General features: G+C 42.2%; 1 protein-coding gene across 1 annotated transcript in view; it reads left to right on the top strand.

Annotated features, from left to right (window-relative positions):
• The first annotated feature begins 21 nt into the window (after window positions 1-21).
• MAN1A1 (mannosidase alpha class 1A member 1) overlaps window positions 22-20,928 on the top strand; it is a 139,261-nt gene continuing 118,354 nt past the window's right edge. Inside the window, exon 1 of the mRNA XM_041470100.1 lies at window positions 22-848. Coding sequence (XP_041326034.1) covers window positions 258-848 — 591 coding nt within the window. The 5' untranslated portion in view covers window positions 22-257. The remainder of the gene's footprint in view (window positions 849-20,928) is intronic.

Below are 20,928 nucleotides of genomic sequence, written 5' to 3'. Positions count from 1 at the left end.
GGGCGGAGCGGGGAGCGGCACCCGCGGCGGCGGCGGCCCGGCGGCAGCATGGGCTGGAGCTGACAGCGCCCGCCCCGCAGACGCTGCCGAGCGCTGCCGGCGGGGGAGCAGAGGGAGCGCGGCCGCGGGGAAGGGAAAAGTTGCCGCGTCCGCCCGGGGAAACTTTGTGCAGCCGAAGCGGGGAGGGGGCGGCGGAGCCGAGCCGTCCGGTGCGGTGCGGTCCCTGCGCGGCGCGGCGCTGAGGCGGCGCGGGGGTCATGCCCGCCGCCAGCTTGCTGCCGCTCTTCGGTAGCGCGGCGGGGCCGGGGACGCTGGGCGGCCCCGCGGGCAGCGGCGCGGGCGGCGGGGGCAGGAAGGCGGCGGGCCCCGGCGCGTTCCGGCTGACGGAGAAGTTCGTGCTGCTGCTGGTGTTCAGCGCCTTCATCACCCTCTGCTTCGGGGCCATCTTTTTCCTGCCCGACTCCTCCAAGCTTCTCAGCGGCGTCTTCTTCCACTCGGCCGCCCTGCAGCCGCCGCCGCCGCCGCCCGGCGGGCAGCCCCGCGCCCCTCCGCAGCCCGGAGGCGGACCGGCGGCGGCGGCGGCCGCGGACGGGGCGGGCAGCCTGGAGCGGATCCGCGCGGACCACGAGCGGGCTCTGCGGGAGGCCAAGGAGACGCTGCAGAAGCTGCCCGAGGAGATCCGCAGAGACATCCGCCAGGACAAGGAGAAACTTCTGCAGGACGCCCGCGGCAGGAAGGAGGCGGGTGCCCCCGGGCTGCCCCAGCGCCTTTTCCGCCAGCCCGTCGGCGCCGTGGGGCAGGAGCCCGCCGACCCCGACGTCCGGCAGAGGAGGGAGAAAATCAAAGAGGTGGGTGGTGGCGGCTGTCGGTCCCGCTCCGGGGGATGCGCCTCGACACTCCCGCGCGGGGCAACAGGTCTCTGCCGGCTCTGGCGGCGGTGTTGGGGGACCCCTGACCCTTCCTGCTGCCTGCTCCCTGCGGGAAGGGGGTCTTTCTGGCCGGCTGTCTCTCGGTAGCCGCAGCGCAGGTCAGCGGCATCGCCCGCGGTTGCATCCTCGCAGCCCGCGGTGCGTTCCTGCCGGCTCCGTGCCGGCTGCGCCTCCCTCCCTCCCAACGTTGCCGGGTTCCCCCAGCTGTTGCACCGAAACCCGGCGAGAAAGCAAAGCCCCGCGAGGGCTGGCAGGCTATGGATCGCTTTGCGGGGCGCCGAGGGCTGGGGACGGCGGCGCCGGGGAGAAACAGCGGCGCGGGTCCGCCTGCGCTCCCCATGGGACGTCCCGGGCTCGGCCGGTGGGCGCCAGATGCCTCCGCGGGGTGCGGGCGGCAGCGGGGCACGGCTCCCTGCCCGAGCCGCGCTCCGGGCAGAGGAGCTGCCCGGGGCTGTCCGGCGCCGCGCGGGTGCGGGTGCGGTGCAGCGCTCCAGAGGTGTCGCGGTCTGTCTCGGGTCCGTGCGGTTCGCTCTTCACTCGGCTGTCTGAAGAGTTGAGGGCATTTGGCGAAATACAGTCAGTTTAGGTTGCAGCGGTAAAGTGTCAGAGCTGTGTGTCTTTGACAAATTCCTTCAACCGCCTTTTTTTGATCCTGCTGCTCGGTTGGTTCAGGTGCCGGTTTAAATCCTTCCTTACAAAAATTCTCCAAACTGTGTCTAGGTAATGCTGTCGTGGGCAGAGCTTGACAGGGTCCTCTAGCAGAAGAAGAATTTCCTTGGTAATACAGTTCAACTTCCCATCAGTGCTGGCTGGTTTATTTATCGAACTGACAATTTCAGCTGCCTGCAGAGATTAGGGTTTATGAATTAATTAGTAGTATATATTTCATGTTCTGTAGTGATGGAAATGAGATAGGCAAGAGACTTACTACAGAGTATTTCAGTATTTGTGAAACCTGGTTAGCCTTATTTAAAATTATTTATTTTTATTGTGTGTTTGTACAGAGTGCTCTGAAAAGTGAGCTGTGATATCACAAGAAGCATCACATAATAAGCTCTCACAAATACCAAGTTGTGTTCTGTGCTCTGGAGTCCTTGTGTCACTTTAACTATTTCACCAAATTGTGTAGCATAGTTTTAAGTCATAAGCAGCATGTACCAATGCAAAGGTATTTTGAAGGGAGAAACTCTTAGGAGTACACGGTACAGACCATGTCTTGAAGTGTGCAGAGAGTATGTTGTCTTCTGGTTTAGTCATGCAGTCTCCCTGAGGCATATGGAAAGTTGGAAATACCAGCAAACTGTTTTTCCAGCTATGTGATGCTTCCATGTAGAAGTATTTAGAAGTAATGAGGCTCCAGACCTGATGTACGTGATTCTGTGGTACAGAAGACTGCAACAAGTAACTAAACAGGGAGAGGAAGATAACACTTAAACATACTGCTGTCCTGCTGGTCCCACCGTGTGCCAGCTAGTCTGAGTTACCTTTTATTATGTGTGGATATGCATGTGTATGTGTACTTATAAACATATGGCCAGTATCTCTTCAATTTCTTTCTCCCTTTCCTTTCCATCCTCTTTCTCCTTCACATTCACACAGAGCATCAGTTTCACAGTAGCCTCCCCAGGCCAGAGTTTTGGCTGTTTAAGCATAGGAGATGACACAGAAACTGCACTTGGTTTCCAGATCTTTGCTTTCCTTCATACCTCAGTTTTGCTATGTGTTGTTTCTGAGAGTTTCTTTTCCTCCTAAATTACTATGTGATCTTAACATCTTGGTTCCTTACTTGCTTTAGCATTTTTGCAGTACTTTGCCTGGTTTGATTTTTGTCTTTTTGAAGAATACGTTTTTTCCATTGTCAATAAAACAGTGTTTCTGTTCTGTGCTGACTTCCTTCACATTGTTTCATGTTGTTTCATGTGTTGGCTTTTTTGTTGCTGTTCTCTTTGTCTTTTGGCAAGCTTTAGCCCCCCTTTTTTTGTATTGTTTCCTTAGTGTCAAGATGAATTTCTAATCTGCAGTCATTTTTGCTTAGTTTTAAAACTTTAAATAGTTTTAAATGTATCTTTTTAAAGTATGAACTTTTGTACTCTATTGTAAATGCACAGAAACCAGAATTATCCCTTAAAGTTCTCCTCTTCATGCCCAGTGGTTACATGCTGGAGATGCAAACATAAGAAATCTTTCTGCTTTCATACTCTTTTGAGCCTGGAATTCGCATCTGCATTGTATGATTTATGTCATATATCTAGAACTCAAAATTTGAAACTAGTCTTGGCGATACTTTTTACAGAAGGAAGCAAGTTACTTTAAAGGAAAAGAATGCCAAAAAAGAAGGTTGTTCTTCCCTGTGTTTCTGTTCTGGAAGGTCTCTTTCCCGCCAACATGCTGACATAAAGCTGAGAGGGGAGATACCTTAGAGATGCTTTGCCCATTTACTGTTCTAAATTTTAAGTTGACATGTGTGTTTAGAAGTCCAGCCAGTACAATATCACTTGCAATCACAAAGCCATGAAATGCTGTGACTTTATGGCATTTCTTAGCCAAGTTTTGTTCTAGAAATTTTAACCACTTTTTCTACAGCTTGCACTTTTATATTAGTAAAAAACCCAAACAGGGTGAAACTTAAACCAAGAAGGAAATATAAAGGTTCTTGAACCTCTCTTAGTAGTTAAACCAACATAATATTACCAAAAAGAAAAAAGAAATGCTAGATGCTTATTGAGCAAGTAAAATACTTGTGGAAACATGAAGAACTAGAGATCCTGTTGCTATCACTTCTTTTTCACTCTGTCAGAACAACATGGTTTCTCTCAATGTCTGTGTGTGGGAACTGCCCCGCTGTGTCACACCTCTGGGGCCTGGCTGTGCGCAGGGAAGGGACATGAGCCACACCAGCGATACTGGTGGGTGCTGTGCTAGTCCTCTGTTTCTCTTCTGTTGATGTGTTACAGGCAAACTCAGAGGAAGGAGCAGCACTGCCAGCAGTGGGGCTTTCCCCAGTACTTCCTGTTCAGCTGCTGTCAGTTGCTTGTTGCTGCTGATTTTTCACTACATGGCCTCATGTTGCCTGCCCTGGGTGTTGTCCTCATGCAGGATGCCTCAGGGACGCTCGAGCAATGAAGCACACTTGAGCATACCAGCACAATTGCATGTGCCAGAACTTACATTTTTCAGTCCTCCTCCAGTGCTCCCATATCTTGGAGCAAGGTCTGGGTCCCTGGTATGTCTGTGGCAAGTGTCTCCTGTGGTATCTGTTCCCTACCTGGAGAAAAGGAGTGGAAGACAATGATGATTCTATTCCACTCAAGTGCAATGTATTCCAGTCTCTGCTTTTGTCACTGTTGGTTATGGCTGGGCATCTTTATTCCTGTCGCCAAGGGAAGACTTGCAGGTGCATAGGTAGTCGATACAAATAAAAGAAATTATTAGAAGAGTATGATAATAGTGGAGAGAGGCTATGAAGGCAGGAGATGCATTCTTTTAATAAGGAAAATCTGATTTTGTGTCTTCCCCAAGTCTCATTCCTCTCTCTTCCAAGAAAAAAATGGTGCTGGAATTATTTAGGTGTTAAGAAAAGAGCAAAACCTAAGCTCTTTTTATTTTACAGCAAAAGAATAGAAACGATGAGTGAGCTAGCTCAGGTACTAGAAGCTATATAATCACATTAGTGCGGTGCTCTGCCCAGACTAATTAATCCTGCTGAACAGCAAGCTCTTGGTGCTGGTGGAGCACCATACTAATGCAGCTGTGCTGTTCTTGTACAAGGTAACTAGCTTGGAAACTGTTCATGGTATTGATCAGAGCTGTTTGGACATGTTTTCAGGATAAAAGCCTCCCTGGTAAATTGGAATCAATGTCTAAAGAGCATGGTCATGCAGTGCTATAAGGGCTTGCACAGCTTTCAGCTGTTGCAGTCATGTAGTACAAGTCCTGCCAAGAGGAATTTGAGCGCCAGTCCTTTGAGCTCAACAGGGCAGTTGTTGCAAGTCAGCAAAAGAGACTCTAAAGCTTCCCTCCCATTCTTTCTGTAAGGAAATGAATTGAGGTGGCATTGGCAGTGTGGATTCTGAAGCTTTTTAAGTCCTCAGTTTTCATTTCCTATGGTGGCTTTTGTGCAGTTTAGATGGAAGTCTCAGTAATGTTACAGGGATGTTCAGCAATATCTTGAGGAAAGAAAACTTGTGAGCATGGAAATAAAGCACTAATCAGAGATCTTATATGTGCTTGACATGAAATACTTGGGCATAATCAGATCTCTTCATTAACAAGGAGTGATGGCAAAATTATGGATGGTCACTCACTGCTGTGGAAGGGCAGTTGACCCCTTGTGTCTTCCTGCCTGCTTCCCCCAGTTGCTTTCCTACTGCCTGGTATCCTGGTGCTGCTGCTCAGGAAGGTGCAGTGCCAGCTGGATGGAGTTTTATTTCCTTATGAGGGTGTTTACATGACAAGGTGAGCTCACTAATACTTCTTGCTATTGGAAGAGGAGGAGAAGTCTCTTCATACCACTTTTGATTGCTTTCTCCCACTATCTACTTTCTGTGACTTTCACCGCATACCTCCTTCATAAGCTGCTTCAGCTCAGCAAGTCAGCTAAAAACTGTCAGAGCAAGACAAAAAAAGAAACTGGATGGATTTCTGCTAAACATTCTGTCAGGTTGGTGAGTCAAAGGTGTTAATGAAAGAGTAGACTTGGTGCTAGTTTTGGCTGTGGTGAGGGAACAGGTGGATGAAAGGTGTGAAATCTCTTTGAGAAGCTGTGTCTTAGCACTAGGTATCTGGTTTTCTTGCCTAAGTTCTCCATTAAAACTGAATCCCTGCAATGAGACTTTTGCAGAGCAAAGGTTCTGTCTACTGTAATCATCTTCAGCAGAATGAAGCATTCCCCTTCAGAAGGTTTACCACCCAACCCCTCTTCTCATAACAGAAAAGGAGAAAGGATATACAGAAACAGGAATTACTGAAGCCCCAGACCAAAATTCAGAGAGCTTTTAGTTGTGAGCACGTTCATAGGAGAGGGAACAGTTAAAATGCAGCAGTTTAAGTATTGGGTGGTTTGAATTTCAAACAGAAAAAGCCACATTCCCTGACAGTACATTTATTTAAGAACATGATTCAGTGAAAGGAAAAGAGTTGACACGTAATGAGTAAGCAGTGTGGTGATTCCTGCCAACATGTTGATGATGCAATCAATGCATTTCGAAAGAAGTTTTCCTGAAGTGTCTTGTGACCTTAATGCTGACATGTTATAGTTGTCATTAAGTTTGTTGAAGTTTAAAATTAATCTTGTTTTTTTCTCACCCAAAGCTTTGTTTATTTACTTGTAGTCTTCAGTATTTTTATATTTGCTATTTCTTTCTGAGTGTTTGATAGTGCTTTCCTTCCTGATGAATACTGTTTGTGGGGTTTTTTTTCTTATGGTTTTATGAAAGTCACTGAGGAGGTGAATAAAATGCCTAAAGATGGGAATCATGTATGATGATGGTAAGCTGGAGGTGGCCAGGTTTGCCTTATGATATCCAAAATGTCACAAACTAATAAGTTAAAGTACTTGCTTAGGGTTAATGGCACTACAGGATGCAGAGAAGCTTCAGCTGTGTTACTGAGCATGATTCAGTGACTCACTTGGCAGAACCTATGGAGAGGCAGCTCAACTTGCCAAGCAGACATGAAGCTACTCTTGCTTTAGTTGGGTTTGTGGCCTGAGAGGGTAGGGAGCTGAAATGGTTTAGTGGAGGTCTGAGCACAGTGCATGTAGTGGATCCCCACTAAGCCACTGCATTTCAAAGGAGAGGAAAGTGGAGGAGAATGGTCTGAGGTATCTTTATGTCCCCAAAATATGAAATAGGGTGTATATTTGCCAAATTAATGTTCTTCCTGATAAGACACCCTAGGGTCTTTTTAGGGAAGGGTATTGTTTCAGGTGAGTTGTTTCAGGTGCTGCCTTGTTTGGGTTTTTTTTTTTTTTTGTTTTGTTTTGTTTGTTTAGGGATTTTTAGTGAGAACCTCATAGCCTCCCTTCAGTCAAATGATCTTGGATTTGAACTGGGATCATGAGTTGGAGGGGTGTTTCACTGTATGACTGTGTGCATATCTGATTGGAATGGGGTGTGTTCCCAATTGCTAGTTCATGTTTTTACAGCCTTGCACCTGTTCTCTATGTGCTAAGAATAATATTTAATTTTCCTATCTTCAGACTTGGTCTATATTCTCAACAGGTACATTTTTCCCAAGTAACTGAATGTCCTTTATAACCAGGTCCTCAGAATTGTGGGGAAAATGAAAAGGCTTTAAATGTTGGGTGGAAAATGTCTGGTTTTCACAAAAAAAAAAAAAAAAAACCAAAAAAAAAAAAACCAAAAAAACCAAAATGGTCAGCTGTATTAATTCTTTATCTTTCTGTAAAGGCAAAATGTAAATTCCAGACACATAGGACTCTTCATGAGAACTAAATAAGGTGATGTAAACATGTGAGGTAAAGCTTAAAATGGAATATCTCCTGTACTTCAGCAGAAGTTACATTCTCATAGTGATGATTTTGTATTTAATGGTAGTATAGCAGCCTATGGCAGCCAATTAATAAAAAGAAATAGACTAAATCATAACAGTTAGTGAGTACAGTTGCCTAAGGCTGTAGTTCTGTGCTGCAGACAAACTGAAGTAGAAAAAATTCTACCTGTTTATTAAAATCTACTGTTAAGACCAAAAAAAGGTCTTATCTCATTCAGGGAGCAAATAAGAGTGGTAGACAGCCAGCCTTTGATACCTTCTTTGAATGTTAATGAAAGGATAGGATTTATGAAAAGGAAGTCATGGAGAGGCAGAAGACAGCTCTTCTTGTGGAAAATAATTAATATTTTTGCAGAAGGACCTGTGTGACTGTTGGATGGACGGACCTTTTCTTAAAGTTGTCTGAAACATGCTGTTCTCAGGGTTGCTGTTTGTTAATTTCCTCTTTGGTTAGGCTGGGGTGTTTTCTAGCTTGGGGAGCCAGCATAAGAGGAAATTTCTGCAGTTTTCGTCTTAAAGATAATATCTTGATAAGTATTTCCTTTATTTACAAATAACAAATTTGTCTTCCTAACTCATTTGGCACAGTAAGAGTAATACTTCAGGAAAGTGGCTTTGATTCAGTGTTCGCTCTGTCTTAACAGTGCAGCACTTACTCTGGCAATAAATTGCCACCTGAGGTGGTACAGAGATGATGAGACACACTGCCTGTGTGTCTTTTTTGTAACAAACTCAAGTATTCAGATGTGTCTCTGTGTAAAGCAGGTTTTAGACATTCAGTTTTGAATGATTTTGTGGTCTCTTTCTAAGTTATTTATAAACCTGTGATTTTACAAGTGAGGGAAATAATTGCAGGGGGGTGAGGACCTGTGAATTAAGCAATATGGGCAATGTACCAGATGCTCAATATACTGGTTCCTTTTGTGTGAAAATCTTCTTTATCCACAACATTATTCAGTTGTCTGTTTTTTGTTGTTTTTCTTTTTTTCACTGAGTTGTTTGGGCTTTTTAAAACATGTGGTATAAAGACTGTGTGCACACTTCTAAGAGGTATCTTCTGTTTTTTTTGTTTTCCATGACTCTTTTTAATCGTGTCTGCAAGTCTGTTATGAAAACATAATTGGTGAGTAATGAAGCGCATGCTTCCCCGAACCAGATCAAATGAAACCTTTCACAGGCTGGTGCTTGAGCTGCAGTTGTATCGCGGTGCTTGGCATCCCTGCCTGCAGGAGGCTTTGCTGTCGAGGGGAAGCACTTGGGTGCTTTTCTAGGGCTGAGAGCGGTCCCTTGACTCACACAGGGTTGCACAGTGTGCCAGGTTTCCGAGCAGAACGTGGAGACCTGGTTCCTGTTTGGTCGTTCCCCGCTAAGCCAGGGGCTGTTGCTCTGTGCTGGGTGAAGGGTGTCTTTGCTCCCACCTGTGCTGCAGGTCTCCAGCATGGACATGTCAGTTCTTTCGGGTCAGTTTAAACCGGAGCTTTGGAGTATGATTAATGGTTGCACATGAGCAGCTTTGCTTTACCACTAAACTGCTGCTAAATGCATCGTTTTATTGCAGGGACAGGTTCAACCTGAGACTGCCTGGTCCTGTGTTTAGATCATCAGCTTTGTAAAGCTTTTGAAGCAGCACTTTGAGTGCTGTGCTCCAGTGCTGTTATGAAGTAAGGCATGTAGAGTAGTAAAACTCCTAGTTTGCCTTTCTTGCATCTTGAAATCTTCAGTTTGAACTCTGTTGTAACCAAGAAAGGCTTGCATGAAATAATATGACAACTTGCTATAACTCTCCACGGTAAGCCGGTTGGATTTTATAGCTGGTATTTATGAAGATGCAGGTATTGCTCATTTTGATGCCTCTGATTTGAAAAGCTTTTCAAACAGATTGGATGAGCACATAACCTGCTGTTACATTCTTATAACTGTTAAAATTAAACATTCACAGTCCTTGTGGGAACACTGAGAAATGCAGTCTCTTAGGCAAGGGTAACTACAAGTGTAAAATCTATTTTCATTTGTCTTCCTACTCCTTCTTGGAAGCTGCATGTACCTTGGCTTTAAACTTGTTTCAAGAATACAGAAAGTGAGTGAACTCTGACTTACTTGAAACTTGGGCCTTTCTTTTAAGGCAAATCTCTAATCAGGTAAGGAAATAGGTGAAAATCAGAAGAGATGGTAGGCAATACTGTGCAAAGGACTGAAAAAATTCTGTGCAATGAATGAGCTGATGACTGTGGAACATCTGGCTGTTAAAAGAATTTGTGTGCATCTCAAAAATACTTAAGGAAGAATCAGCTTCTTTCTCTGATACTGGGTAGAAACAGCAGTTACAGTTTTAATGGAAAAGTATGCAGCTTTGCACTTCCCATATGAAGATATATAATGCTGGCAATTTAGGGTAGAGGCAGTACTATGTGTTTTTCATATGAACAAAGTAGAAAGAAAGAATGTCTGATACTTTCTTCACAGAATTTTACATCATCTCACTTGTGTAGGGGTGATCATATTGCTTGGCAACATAAACCCTGTTTTTCAATTATTTATTAAAAGTCAGTGTCTGCTTTTAAAACAGTGCAGTAAAATTACACTAGATCAATGTGGCTTGCTTCTTTAATTAGTATTCAGGCCACTGTGAGGCTATTTTTTAAAAGTATCTGGATACTTTTCTTTCACTTAGTTCCCTGCTAAATATGAATCTTTGCCTTTTGAAATTTCTTTTGTTCAGGGACTGCTTTCTTCCAAGGAAATAGGAAGTAGTTAGTGTAAAAGAACATCAAGCTAAAAAAAGCCATTTTGCTTTCAAAGTGTAATGCTTAAGGAGATAGTAATTTTACTATTCAGTGATAGACCCATGCAGATGCAGACCCAGTCTTTAACTCTGCTCGCGCTTTTCTCACTGCCTTTGAGCACTGACATCTGTTGGTGCAGTGCATGGTGGTACTGCTGATAAAGCTTTGCCCATGCTGCTGTCTGTGGGGAAATCTGTTGCTTGCTACTGTGGTTGTAGTTCTCCACCCATCTGTGATTTTAAGAATTGCACTTGAAATTCTGAGTTGGACCTAGGTAGTAATACTAAATTCTTTAAAGCTTAAAGAAGAGAAATAGATGTTAATCATTTGCAGTGATGGATTTCTGTCCCCCACCCCCATCAAGCAACAGAAAACCTAATTACCATTTAGAGAGCAGAAGAGTTATATATGTTACTTATTTAAAAAGTTATACCATGTCAAAACTGCATGCTGCTTTCTTTGTTCTGGTTAGATCATCTGAAGAATCGCCACGAGAAAAGCTATGACCAACTGCAAATTGACTGATATTTTTATGTCTTATTCTGTAAATCTCTAGAGTAAGTGTGGCACTGAACTTGAACTGACTGAAATAGAAAGGTGTGTGATCTTGTTAAGGGCTGAAGGGACATCACAGATCAAGAAGGGCACTTCAAAGAAATTACATTTCTGAAGAAAAGCCCATACATATCTTCATGCAGTTTCTTTAAAAAAAATAAATGTTCATGTATTGATAGAGATATATTAATATCTCTCTCCACATGTGTGTTTTACATAAGAGTGAAATATGTTGTGCAATTGGTCTGTTGTCAGTAGCTGAGAATGCAGTTTGCTGGGGACAAGCTCTGTGTGGTCTGAAACAACACCTTGAAAAAAAGTTAAAGGCATAGGATTTGTTTTACAAATCATCATATAAATGGAAAATATTATTATACATATGCTACAGGCAAAATCCAGAACATCAGGATGAAGCAAAGAAATCCTTGTGTTTCAATAATCAGCTTTGCTCAAGTTTATTTTTTTATTATATAAAAGATAGTAGTAAAGAGTAATTGCAGAAAGTAGATGTTCTTTAAGTTTTCAGACTTCATGGAAACAGTTTTCATATGCAGCCTTATCATCTGTAGGCACTATGGAGACTCAGTTGGTCTGTATTTATGCACACTGGTAGTCCTGTTTGTTCTTTTTCCCAACCTTCTGCTTACCACAGAATTTTGTTGTTAAGAAGGAGAGAGATTCAGGCTTACCACTGGACCTCTGGATGCCTGGTCTCTTGCACAGAGCAGAGCAAACTTCAAAATAAAATTGAGTTGCTCAGTCTTGTGCACTCAAGTAAGGAAGATCTCTGCAGAGGGAGATTCTGCAGCCCTTCTGGACAAACATATTCCAGTGTCTGAAGACCCTTATTGCAGGATTCTTGAACTGTTATTGTGTCTGGATTCAGTTTCTCTTGCTGCAACTGATGACATTGCCTTTACTCCTTTCATTGTGCCCCACTGAAATGATCTTGGCTAACTTTTCTCCATGGGTACCCCCTAAGTCATTAAGAAGCCACTCTTTTCTAGTCCAAACATAGCCAGCTTCATTTACCTCTTTTCATAGGTCGTTGTATTCTCCATCATTTAAAAAGAAATCTGTAGTCATTGCAGGGGAGCTGAAAACCAGGAACAGGGCTTCCATTTGAGACATCAGGAACGTCACATGGAAAGAGTTCGTTGCTTCCCATCACCATCATGCACTCATGCTAACACAGTTTACCTTCATCATTGGAAGGATGCTTTGCTTATTTGTGTTCAACCAGGTGTTCACCAGGACCGCCAGGACATCTGTCCCAAAGCTGGTTTTTAGCCTCTAAATTCCTGTTATATACTTGGCATAAGGTTTTTGCATTTGGCTTTATTTGATTTCAAGAGTTGGCCATCAGCTCATGGGATCATTCAGGTGGGAGCCCTCTTGTCCACCCTCTTGATTGCTGGAGTTTGGGTTACACGTGAAGGTGGTGACTGTGTTTGTTTGCTCTTTTGGTCAGTTGAACCCCAGAGACACGTCACTCGTAGCTAGCTGCTAGATAGACTTTGACCTGTTTACAGCTGTCTTGAGAATGTCAAACTAGCCACTTTTTTATGAGTCTTGTCCATTGCTTTTTCACTGCTTAGTGCTAAGGCAGGACTGTGTCAAAAACCTGTCAGGGAAATTGTGTCTGCTGCGCTGTCCGCATCCACAGAGCCAGTGGCTTCATCGTAAGTAACTGGGTCGATTTGATACATTTTGCCTTTGGGAAATTTTCCTTGCCATTTGCAAAGATGTTTTTGTCCTTCATATTCCTGGAAAGAGAATTAAAGAGGTTCTGCTCCATTTTCTTCCCAAGGTTTGGAATAAAGCTGTCTTGTAATTCCCCAGAATTTCCTTCTTGTTTTTTTCCTCAGTTACCAGTGCCTGTTTGGTTTGGTCCTTCATTTGTTGTAAAGGCACCTCCTGTCCAGCTTCTACATGAGTTTTGGCTTCCTCTTCCCTGGTGCCCAGCCAGTGTTTCTGAGTTGTTCTCGGATATCTCCCCACATCTTCTCATCCCCCCCTCTTCCCTGGGGGCTTGTGCTCCACCTGAGCTGCTTATGCAGCCACCCTCCATTCCTGATGTGGCAGATTGAAGGTCAATGAGATCTCCTGGGCACCTTTGCCCTACAGGGGATTCTCCCACAGGATCCTGCAGATCAGGTCCCTGAAGAAATTGAGCTCATTCCCCTGGAGTTCTGGGTCTTATATTGCCTTCTGCATTTCTTTCAGGATTGTAATCTCTGCTGTCTAGCATTTAAATAGACTTGGGGTTTAGACATTTCTCATTCATGCATCAGTTGCTTTGAAGCAAGCTTTTATCCTGGGAGCTGGGGTGGTGGAGGAAAATGCCAATGCAGCCTTTCCTGGCTATTTTGCTGCCTCTCTGTTTCTCTGGGGAAGCCCAGCAGGCAACTGTATGTTAGCAGATATTTTTTATTTAAAAGGATGAGGAAATGTTTACTGGACAAAGAGATTGGGTTAATACAGGACTTGATATTAGAATGTTTTAAATACTAGCTGTTGATGGAAAACAAAGCTCTTAGTTGCAGCTTTTGCCACTTTTGTGGCTGTAGATGGGTGACTAGCACAATGACATGGTCTGTGTGCTGTTTTGAAGTACCTTTCCTCTGCATACCTCTGATCAAAATACCAGTCACCTGATGTTTATACATTGCAGGTATGAAACTAAGGACATGAAAGCTAACAGAGTCATTTCAAAGTTGGTAGGTTTGGAGTTTGTATTGAAACTTACATGGGTTCTGTTAAAGTAGGTTTAAAGTGCAGTTCTTTTTCAAGGGTCTAACTGCTAGCTTATAAACATCTATTTTTCAATTAAATTTCCATCTGTTTTTTGTGACTTACTATGGGGTTTACAGGAGGTCTGTAAATATTTTTACAGTGGGGTTGTACTATTGAACTACACGCTGATTCAGAAGTGTCCAACTCATCAGCATTTGATTTTCTGTCACTTTTGATGTCATAAAATGAAGTCTTTCTTTACACTGCCACATGAACAGTGTCCAGACCCACTAGTCACTTCTAAACGGGTTGGTTTCCAGCATTATAGAAATACATGAGCATCCCTTCAATTTGACATACCTATTCTGATTTTGTGTTTTGAGAAGCAAAGCTCCTTCTAGCTATAGCAGGGACTATATAATCTTCCTTTTGCCCCAAATTTATAGTCCTTTGTTATGGGAACAGTGACCACACATAGTTTTTATTTGGCCCTGTAAATGTGAAAAGGTAGCTGTTTAAAACCTATAATAAGTACTTTTGGCAGGAACTGAGTAAGTTTGAGGAAAGAGCATTGAGGTTTTAAAGAGGAGTTAAGCTTATTTTAATTTTCATTAGACTATTTTTTAAAATTTTCTACTGTACCTGAGTATGGAGGTTTCATCAAGAAAGTAAGTTATTTTGGATGTTCAGCAATCCAAAGCATGACCAGTGGCTGCACCTCTCCACTTCTACATTTTTGATCAGTGACTTGAACCAAAAATTCAGCATTTTCCTACATAAGGCTGATCCTGTAGTCTAAGCTAGTGAAGTCACACCATTGTGATTTCTTGCACGTGAAAAGAAACTTTTACATGAATGATCACCTGGTAGGCACTGAGAGAACCTTTTTTTTGGTCAGCTGTAGTCTTGATCATAAGAACCAAGAGGATACAAATATCGATGGAGCTATTTTAAACAGAGTAGTGCACTGCACGGTATTACATGTGTTCATTTGAGAGTACCTCTGCAGTAGCTTCATGGTGTGCTAACTACCTGTTAGCGTGTTCTCTGACGGGGGGATTTTGCTGAGTCTTTCCTTACCTTTTGTTTGAGCATAGTATGTTTGTGATGCCAGTTTTATTCTTTATTTTCATGAGGAGTTTTTCTCACTGCAGATTCCTGCCACTGTTTGCAAAATGTGTATGTTTTCTAAGGAAGGCACAGGACCAGTGTCTGATGCCAAAGACAAGTCTCCAAACCAGCTTTAAAAGTCCCCTGTGTTCATGTGAACGCTGCAGTGTAAATAAATGCGGACGTGATCAGCTGCCTCAATGCCAAACACACTGAAGTGTCTGTTTTACCAGCCGTACCTTGTGTCCACATATAGAAACATTCCCTGAGAACTTTGTGGCTGATTTTACTGCAGCATCACCAATAATGATTCTCTTGTGTTTGGTAGCTTGGTTGCCCTTAATCATGTGTTATGTGGGCAACTTCTGCAGGCTGTGAATGTGCTATTATCTGGAAGATAATAACTTATTCATAATTTCTTTTGGATATTCCTGCTATGCTGTAATATCTGGTTTCAAATATGCTATTTCTAGGAAACATCCTGGGTGGCATTGTACATGCTGTAATCAAAACAAGAGGGAATTTGTTACATGTTATGTTTTCTTCTCCCCGCCTCCTCAGTCTCACTCAAATTTCAACTTCAGCCGTTTCCTTGGACTTTACTAAATTCCACAAAGATGTTATATATAAGAAGGAGAGAAAATTTTCTGATGGGATAAGGCAAACTTGATCATCTTTCATTTGAAAGCTAGTAATGTTGTGAATGTGGCACATTTTACCACGGAAGTCAGCATTTAAGAGTGTTTGGAGTGGAGGAAGATTTGTATGTATCAATATATAAATCTGTATTTCTGTAGTGAAAAAAAAAAAACTAGAGGAAAAGCTCATACCCTGATACATGGAATTATTGCCAAAGAAGTAAACTCAAATTGTAATTTTACATAGTATGCTTTTCTCTAGTATGAGTATTTCACAGCTGTTCCTGCTTGTATGTGAGACTGAAGCCTGGGAAAGGCCCTTGTTTTGGCTGGTGAGTAGGGAGGAAGTGTTTAGCTCAGATGATGAAAGGTAGTTCTTGAAACTTAGTATGGAGCTGTATATAAAGGTAGACTGATGACTATTGTATGAACTCTGATTAAATTTTGTATTATTCATATATTTTGCTTTTCACCCTTTGGACTGCTGGGGATAAAGAATATTTTTGGTCTTCAGAAGGGCTATTACTAACTAAATATAGACCTCTTTGGGCAAGAGCAGTATTTGCTTGCAAATTATTCACTACTTTACAGCTTACTGAAAATTCTTATCAGCAGCTCTCAATCAGCTTTTTATACAAGGTACTTGATAAGAATTTAATTTCTACAGTTAATTCACATTTAATTTCTCACTTTGGGACATCACTTGGTTTCCTCGTGCTCTCCAGCTTTTGTGAGATGGTTAGTATCACTGAAGTAGCAATGACCTCAGTAATACCTCTAGGTGAATTTAGAAATAATTTGGGGTTTTATAACAGAATTTGTTTTAGCATCTGTCTCTAAACCCATTTCCTTCTGTTTCTACAGAAAAGTAGGGAAAATATGTATTGTGAGGAAAAAAAATATTTTTGCATTTTCGTGACCTTTTAAGATCTGTACAGTCAATCATTTTCCCCAGATCAGCACAAAAGCTCATGTTCTTTTTATTCTCCCTTGGACTTTGGCAGTACACTTAAAATTCTAACCAGCTGTGGTTCCTCCAGATCAGAACTGGAAGGGAATTCACCAAAACCCCACTGCTTTTTTGGCACACACTTTGCTACTGAAAAATCATCTCTCTCTGAAGTCACAGTGTGTGTGCTGGTGTTATTCATAGAATAACATGGCATGTGCACTTGGTTCCAAGCCTTTTGGAGCACAGGGGGCAAAGGTTGCTGAAAGTAAGTGAAGATTGTGGAATATTTGTACTTTTTGAAATTTGGGCATAGGTTGAACATATATTCTTTTATTTACTTTGTAATGTGGACTAAAGCCAAGCAAAAACTATAGTCCACTTTGATCTGTGAAAAACATACCTTCCATGAACGAATTATTACAGTAGTTTGCTTCCAAGAAGAGTGTTATTGGACAGAGATGGAATCACTGAATTATTCCTCCATCTGGGGTGAGGTATTGAACTCTGCCACTGTCTGCCTTGTCAGGTAACTGTGACATGATGGCATGGAACTGGCATTTCCTAATGATTTCTTGAAGCATTCTAATGTCCCTTCATTAGTGTTGAGAGTGAAGACAGAGAATTAGAGGGAGCACTGCAGTGGAGGTGGGTTTCCTTTCTTTATGGCTGTATCTGTCGCTTTCAAACATAGCAAATGATGCTCTGCGCAGACTGCTGTTCCTCCAAAAGTAAGCAGTAAACAATTTCTCTTTAAATCAATGAAAAAGGCACTAGACTGCAAATATTAAACAAGTTTTTCAGGGCATGTGTTTTGGAAGACTGTAGTTTTTGAATTTGAGTTTATTTAATACTGTCATGGAACTTCAAATACAGACATATTTCTGATGTGCTGCCTCTCTTGCAGACCCTTCATTTTACATTCTGCTTGACACTGCCTTGGGTTTAGTCTGCAGTCTGATTACAGCATTCACTTGCACCAGCAGGAATTATTGACTTGATGCTCACTTTATAACTACCTCAAAAAATGTAAAATAAGTGCTCAGTATTTAAGCTTGATAGTTTCTTGCTCTGGCGTCTGGTTATTACCCATTATTAGTGAGTAGCAGAGACATCATATATAAAGGTAGATATGAAGTCAGGTAGAGAAATGGAAAGCCTGAGCTGCTGCATGTTTTAAATATAGCAGCTTTCCATCTTTGACCTGAGATCGTAGTATGAGACCGGTTCCAGTAATACCAGGCACCAGAGCAAAGCCTTCCCTCCTGTGTTGTGCAGCCCAAAGGCTTTCCTGCCACATCTCACTGCTCTTGAATGGGACATGAAAAGCTCCAGGCTCTTCAGCACTCCAGCTGTGGGCCCTGAATAGTGTGACACTTCTGGAGGGGTCTGCTTTGATGTAGTTGGAGCAATGGTTAGTGACCTATTTTGGAGTCAGGAGCAGATGAACACACTGCCTAGTAGCTCTTGTCAAAGCTACTGTACTGGTACGTGTAAAAGAACTAAGCTCAAAGCTGATTGTTCCTCAAAGAAATGACAGCCTTAAAAGAATATAGGCTATTAATGGGTACAAGTAGAATACAAGGAAATGAGTCTCTTGTGTTCATCAGCGTAAGGCAGTGATAGAGTTGGCTTGTTTGTTTTACGACTGACAGATGGGACAATAAGATTTCCACTGCAATATTCACATCAGTACTTCATTGCCTTCCTTAACTACTGCAAGTAAATTTTTAACTCTCAATGAACTGTATCAGCTAAAAGTTTGCAAATATGCTTAACTGAGTGTGCTGGGTTGACCCTGGATAGAACTCAGATGCCCACCAAAGCTGCTCTATCTCTCCCCTCCTCAGCTGAACAGGTGAGAGAGAATAGAATGAAAGGCGTGTGGGTAGGCATAAGGACAGGGAGAGGTCACTCACCAGTCACTGTCATGGGCAAAACAGATTCAACATGGGGAGATCAAATCTGATTAGGATAATGAAAAGTAAACCCAAATATTAGAATACATTTTCTCCACCCTTCTTTTCTTCTGGGATTAGCTTCACTGCTAATTTTGTCTGCCTCCTCCTCCTCCAGCTGTGGAGAGGACAGTGAGTGGGGTCTGTGGCCAGTTCATCACACATTGTCTCTGCTTCTCCTTTCTCCTCAGGAGTAGACTTCTTAAACTCTTCCTCAGCTTGGGGTTCCTCCAGCAGCAGACAGTCTTTCCCAAACTTCTCCAACGTGAGTCCTTCCCACAGGCTGGAGTTCTTCATGCGCTGCTCTAGTATGGGTCCCTTCCATGGGGTGCAGTCCTTCAGGAACAGACTGCTCTGGTTTCTATACAGATGTTCCATGGTATGGAATATCCCTTTGCCCAGTTCGGTCAGCTGTCCTGGCCATGCTCTCTCACAGCTTCTTGTGCACCTGCTGACAGAGTCTGGGAAACTTGAAAAGTCCTTGACTTGGATAAGTACCACTTAGCAACAACGAAAACATTGGTGTGTTATCAACGTTAGTCTCTTACTGAATCCAAACTCAGCACTGTACAGCTACTGAGAAGAAAATTAACTCCATCCCAGCCAAAATCAGGATACCAATACATACGGGTTTGCTATTCCATGTGCTTGGCAGCCCTAAATCACTGGACACAGGGAATCATGAATTGTTATGATTAACAGGAAACAACTAGGATACATTGTGTCCTACTCTAAACAAATTATGTCAGAACCTTCCAATGTGTCTTGGTTTTGGAACAAACTTAAACAATCTAAAAACATTGCTAATTACAGATCCAAACCGCAATGTTCAGATGAGATCTCTGTGTGTGGTCAGGCATCTCTTTTGCATGTGGAGAAAATATGATTCAGCATTTTGTGAAAGTGAGCAGACAAAACAGACTTAACACATGTGTCAGGAGGTTTTTTTTTCCTGACAGTTTTTTTTTTTTCAAGTGGTCATTACAGGATGGAAACCTTGGAATGAAAGGCCTATGTAATTTTACTGTGTTAGTCCCAAACAGCAGAGCATTGGAAGAACTGTAAAGTCCTTCTCAATTTCTTTGAGTAAAACATTTCACATTTTTTGTTAAAAAGTAGTATCAGACCAACAACTATTTCTTCCTCTTTCATTTTTGAACAGAGATATTATGAAAGACTAAGTTCTAGGAATTAAACATATTGCAGTTTTGAGAAGATTGTGAGAAGCTGTCTAAAATAGCTTATGTGTTCAACTTCTGTGCTCAAAAAGGAACTTTGTGTAGTTCTGATGAAATACTATATCTTTAGAAGGACTGAAACCTCTGTTGTCCTAAACTGTCATCTCTAAGGCATGTTAATTTAACATGCTAAATGTTATATTTGAGTCCCTAAAAGTTAAAAGTTCTGGATTTCTGAAATTTGATCCTGAAATCAGTAAATGTATGGAGACTGAGATCATAGGCAGGTAACCTGCTCATCACTGAGAGTCAAAAATTGCTGCTCATGAACATGGTGTGGAAACTGGATACTGTGCTAACACATGGCTATTATATAGAAAGTTTTTATGGACGGATCTAATGAAGTATTTCAGGGAAGATGAGAATTGCTTCCCCATATTAGAATGCAGGCACTAAGATTTCAAGCACATTAGCTTCTTCTAATTCAAAAATAGTAGATAATTAGAAGGGAGTATATCATATGTTTCAGTTAAGTCAAGTCTATTCTCCACTACAACAGTCCTTACTAAAATGCATAATAAAAAGCATACTTTGTTTCAAAATTTTAAGATTAAATAGAGCCTGTGTTTTTTAGGAAAGCACTGTAATTGGGAGAAAGAGGTGTAAGAGTAAGACATCAGTTTTTATGGTGTACTTAGTGGTGTTATTTACATCTATTCTGAGAAATATTCCTGTTTGTCGAATATAAGGCACATCAAATGAAACTACTTGGTGATAAAACCAGAACAAACCTGTTCTTTGCACTTTATGTTGCAGAGCTGTAGAGATCATTCTGCAGGATGTTATGAGTATAAAAAATTCAAACAAGCTCAGAAAACAGTTGAGTAATTTCGTGGAAGAAAACTCTACTGGGCATTATTAATCATGCAAGCATCACATCTGGCTCCAAAAGTCTTCCACTCTGAAGCTCTGAACACTCCTATTACTCATAGGAAGTGTTTATTTGCTTGTACTATTCATAAGCATTTGTTAGGGGTAGGAAACTGTAGTAGATGTGCCTTTTAGACTCTGATCTAGCAGTCATTTTTTGTGTTGAGTATCTTCTGAGAACTGGAATGGTTGTTGCCTGCCTTGCCCTGAGAAAAATCTATTTTTGAGACAGGAAAAACAATCAAAAAAAGGTCCTGAGTAAAGCTATTTGTATTGTTTCAGAATGATACAAACAGAATTCATAACTTTCATGAACAGAGTTCCCTTAGTATTACCCAAATGCCCAGTTAATGAGCTATGAACCTGGGGAAAGAAGGTCTGCTCCATCTGGTATATTTTAAGACCTCAGGAGATCCTCTCTAGCTGTTCCTTCACCTGTAGGAGGGAGAAGGAGCAATGCTTTGATAGTGTGCTCCTCACTGCATGATAATGTGCCCTCAAACACCCAATTTGTCTCTCCTTGCATTCCCTTCTCCCGTTCTTTGCTTTCCAAGTTCTTTCCATTTGTCATCCTCATCACGTCCCAGTTAACCAGCCTGCTTTCACTTTTCTCACTGGCCTCAATCCTGTTAAAAGCTAGCAGTCTGTT

Source organism: Pyrgilauda ruficollis, unplaced genomic scaffold (assembly GCF_017590135.1).
Source record: "Pyrgilauda ruficollis isolate IOZ18807 unplaced genomic scaffold, ASM1759013v1 scaffold24, whole genome shotgun sequence".
In the NCBI taxonomy this organism is placed as follows: domain Eukaryota; kingdom Metazoa; phylum Chordata; class Aves; order Passeriformes; family Passeridae; genus Pyrgilauda; species Pyrgilauda ruficollis.
The sequence above is the reverse complement of the archived record's forward strand: the minus strand, read 5'-3'. Positions and strand labels throughout refer to the sequence as shown.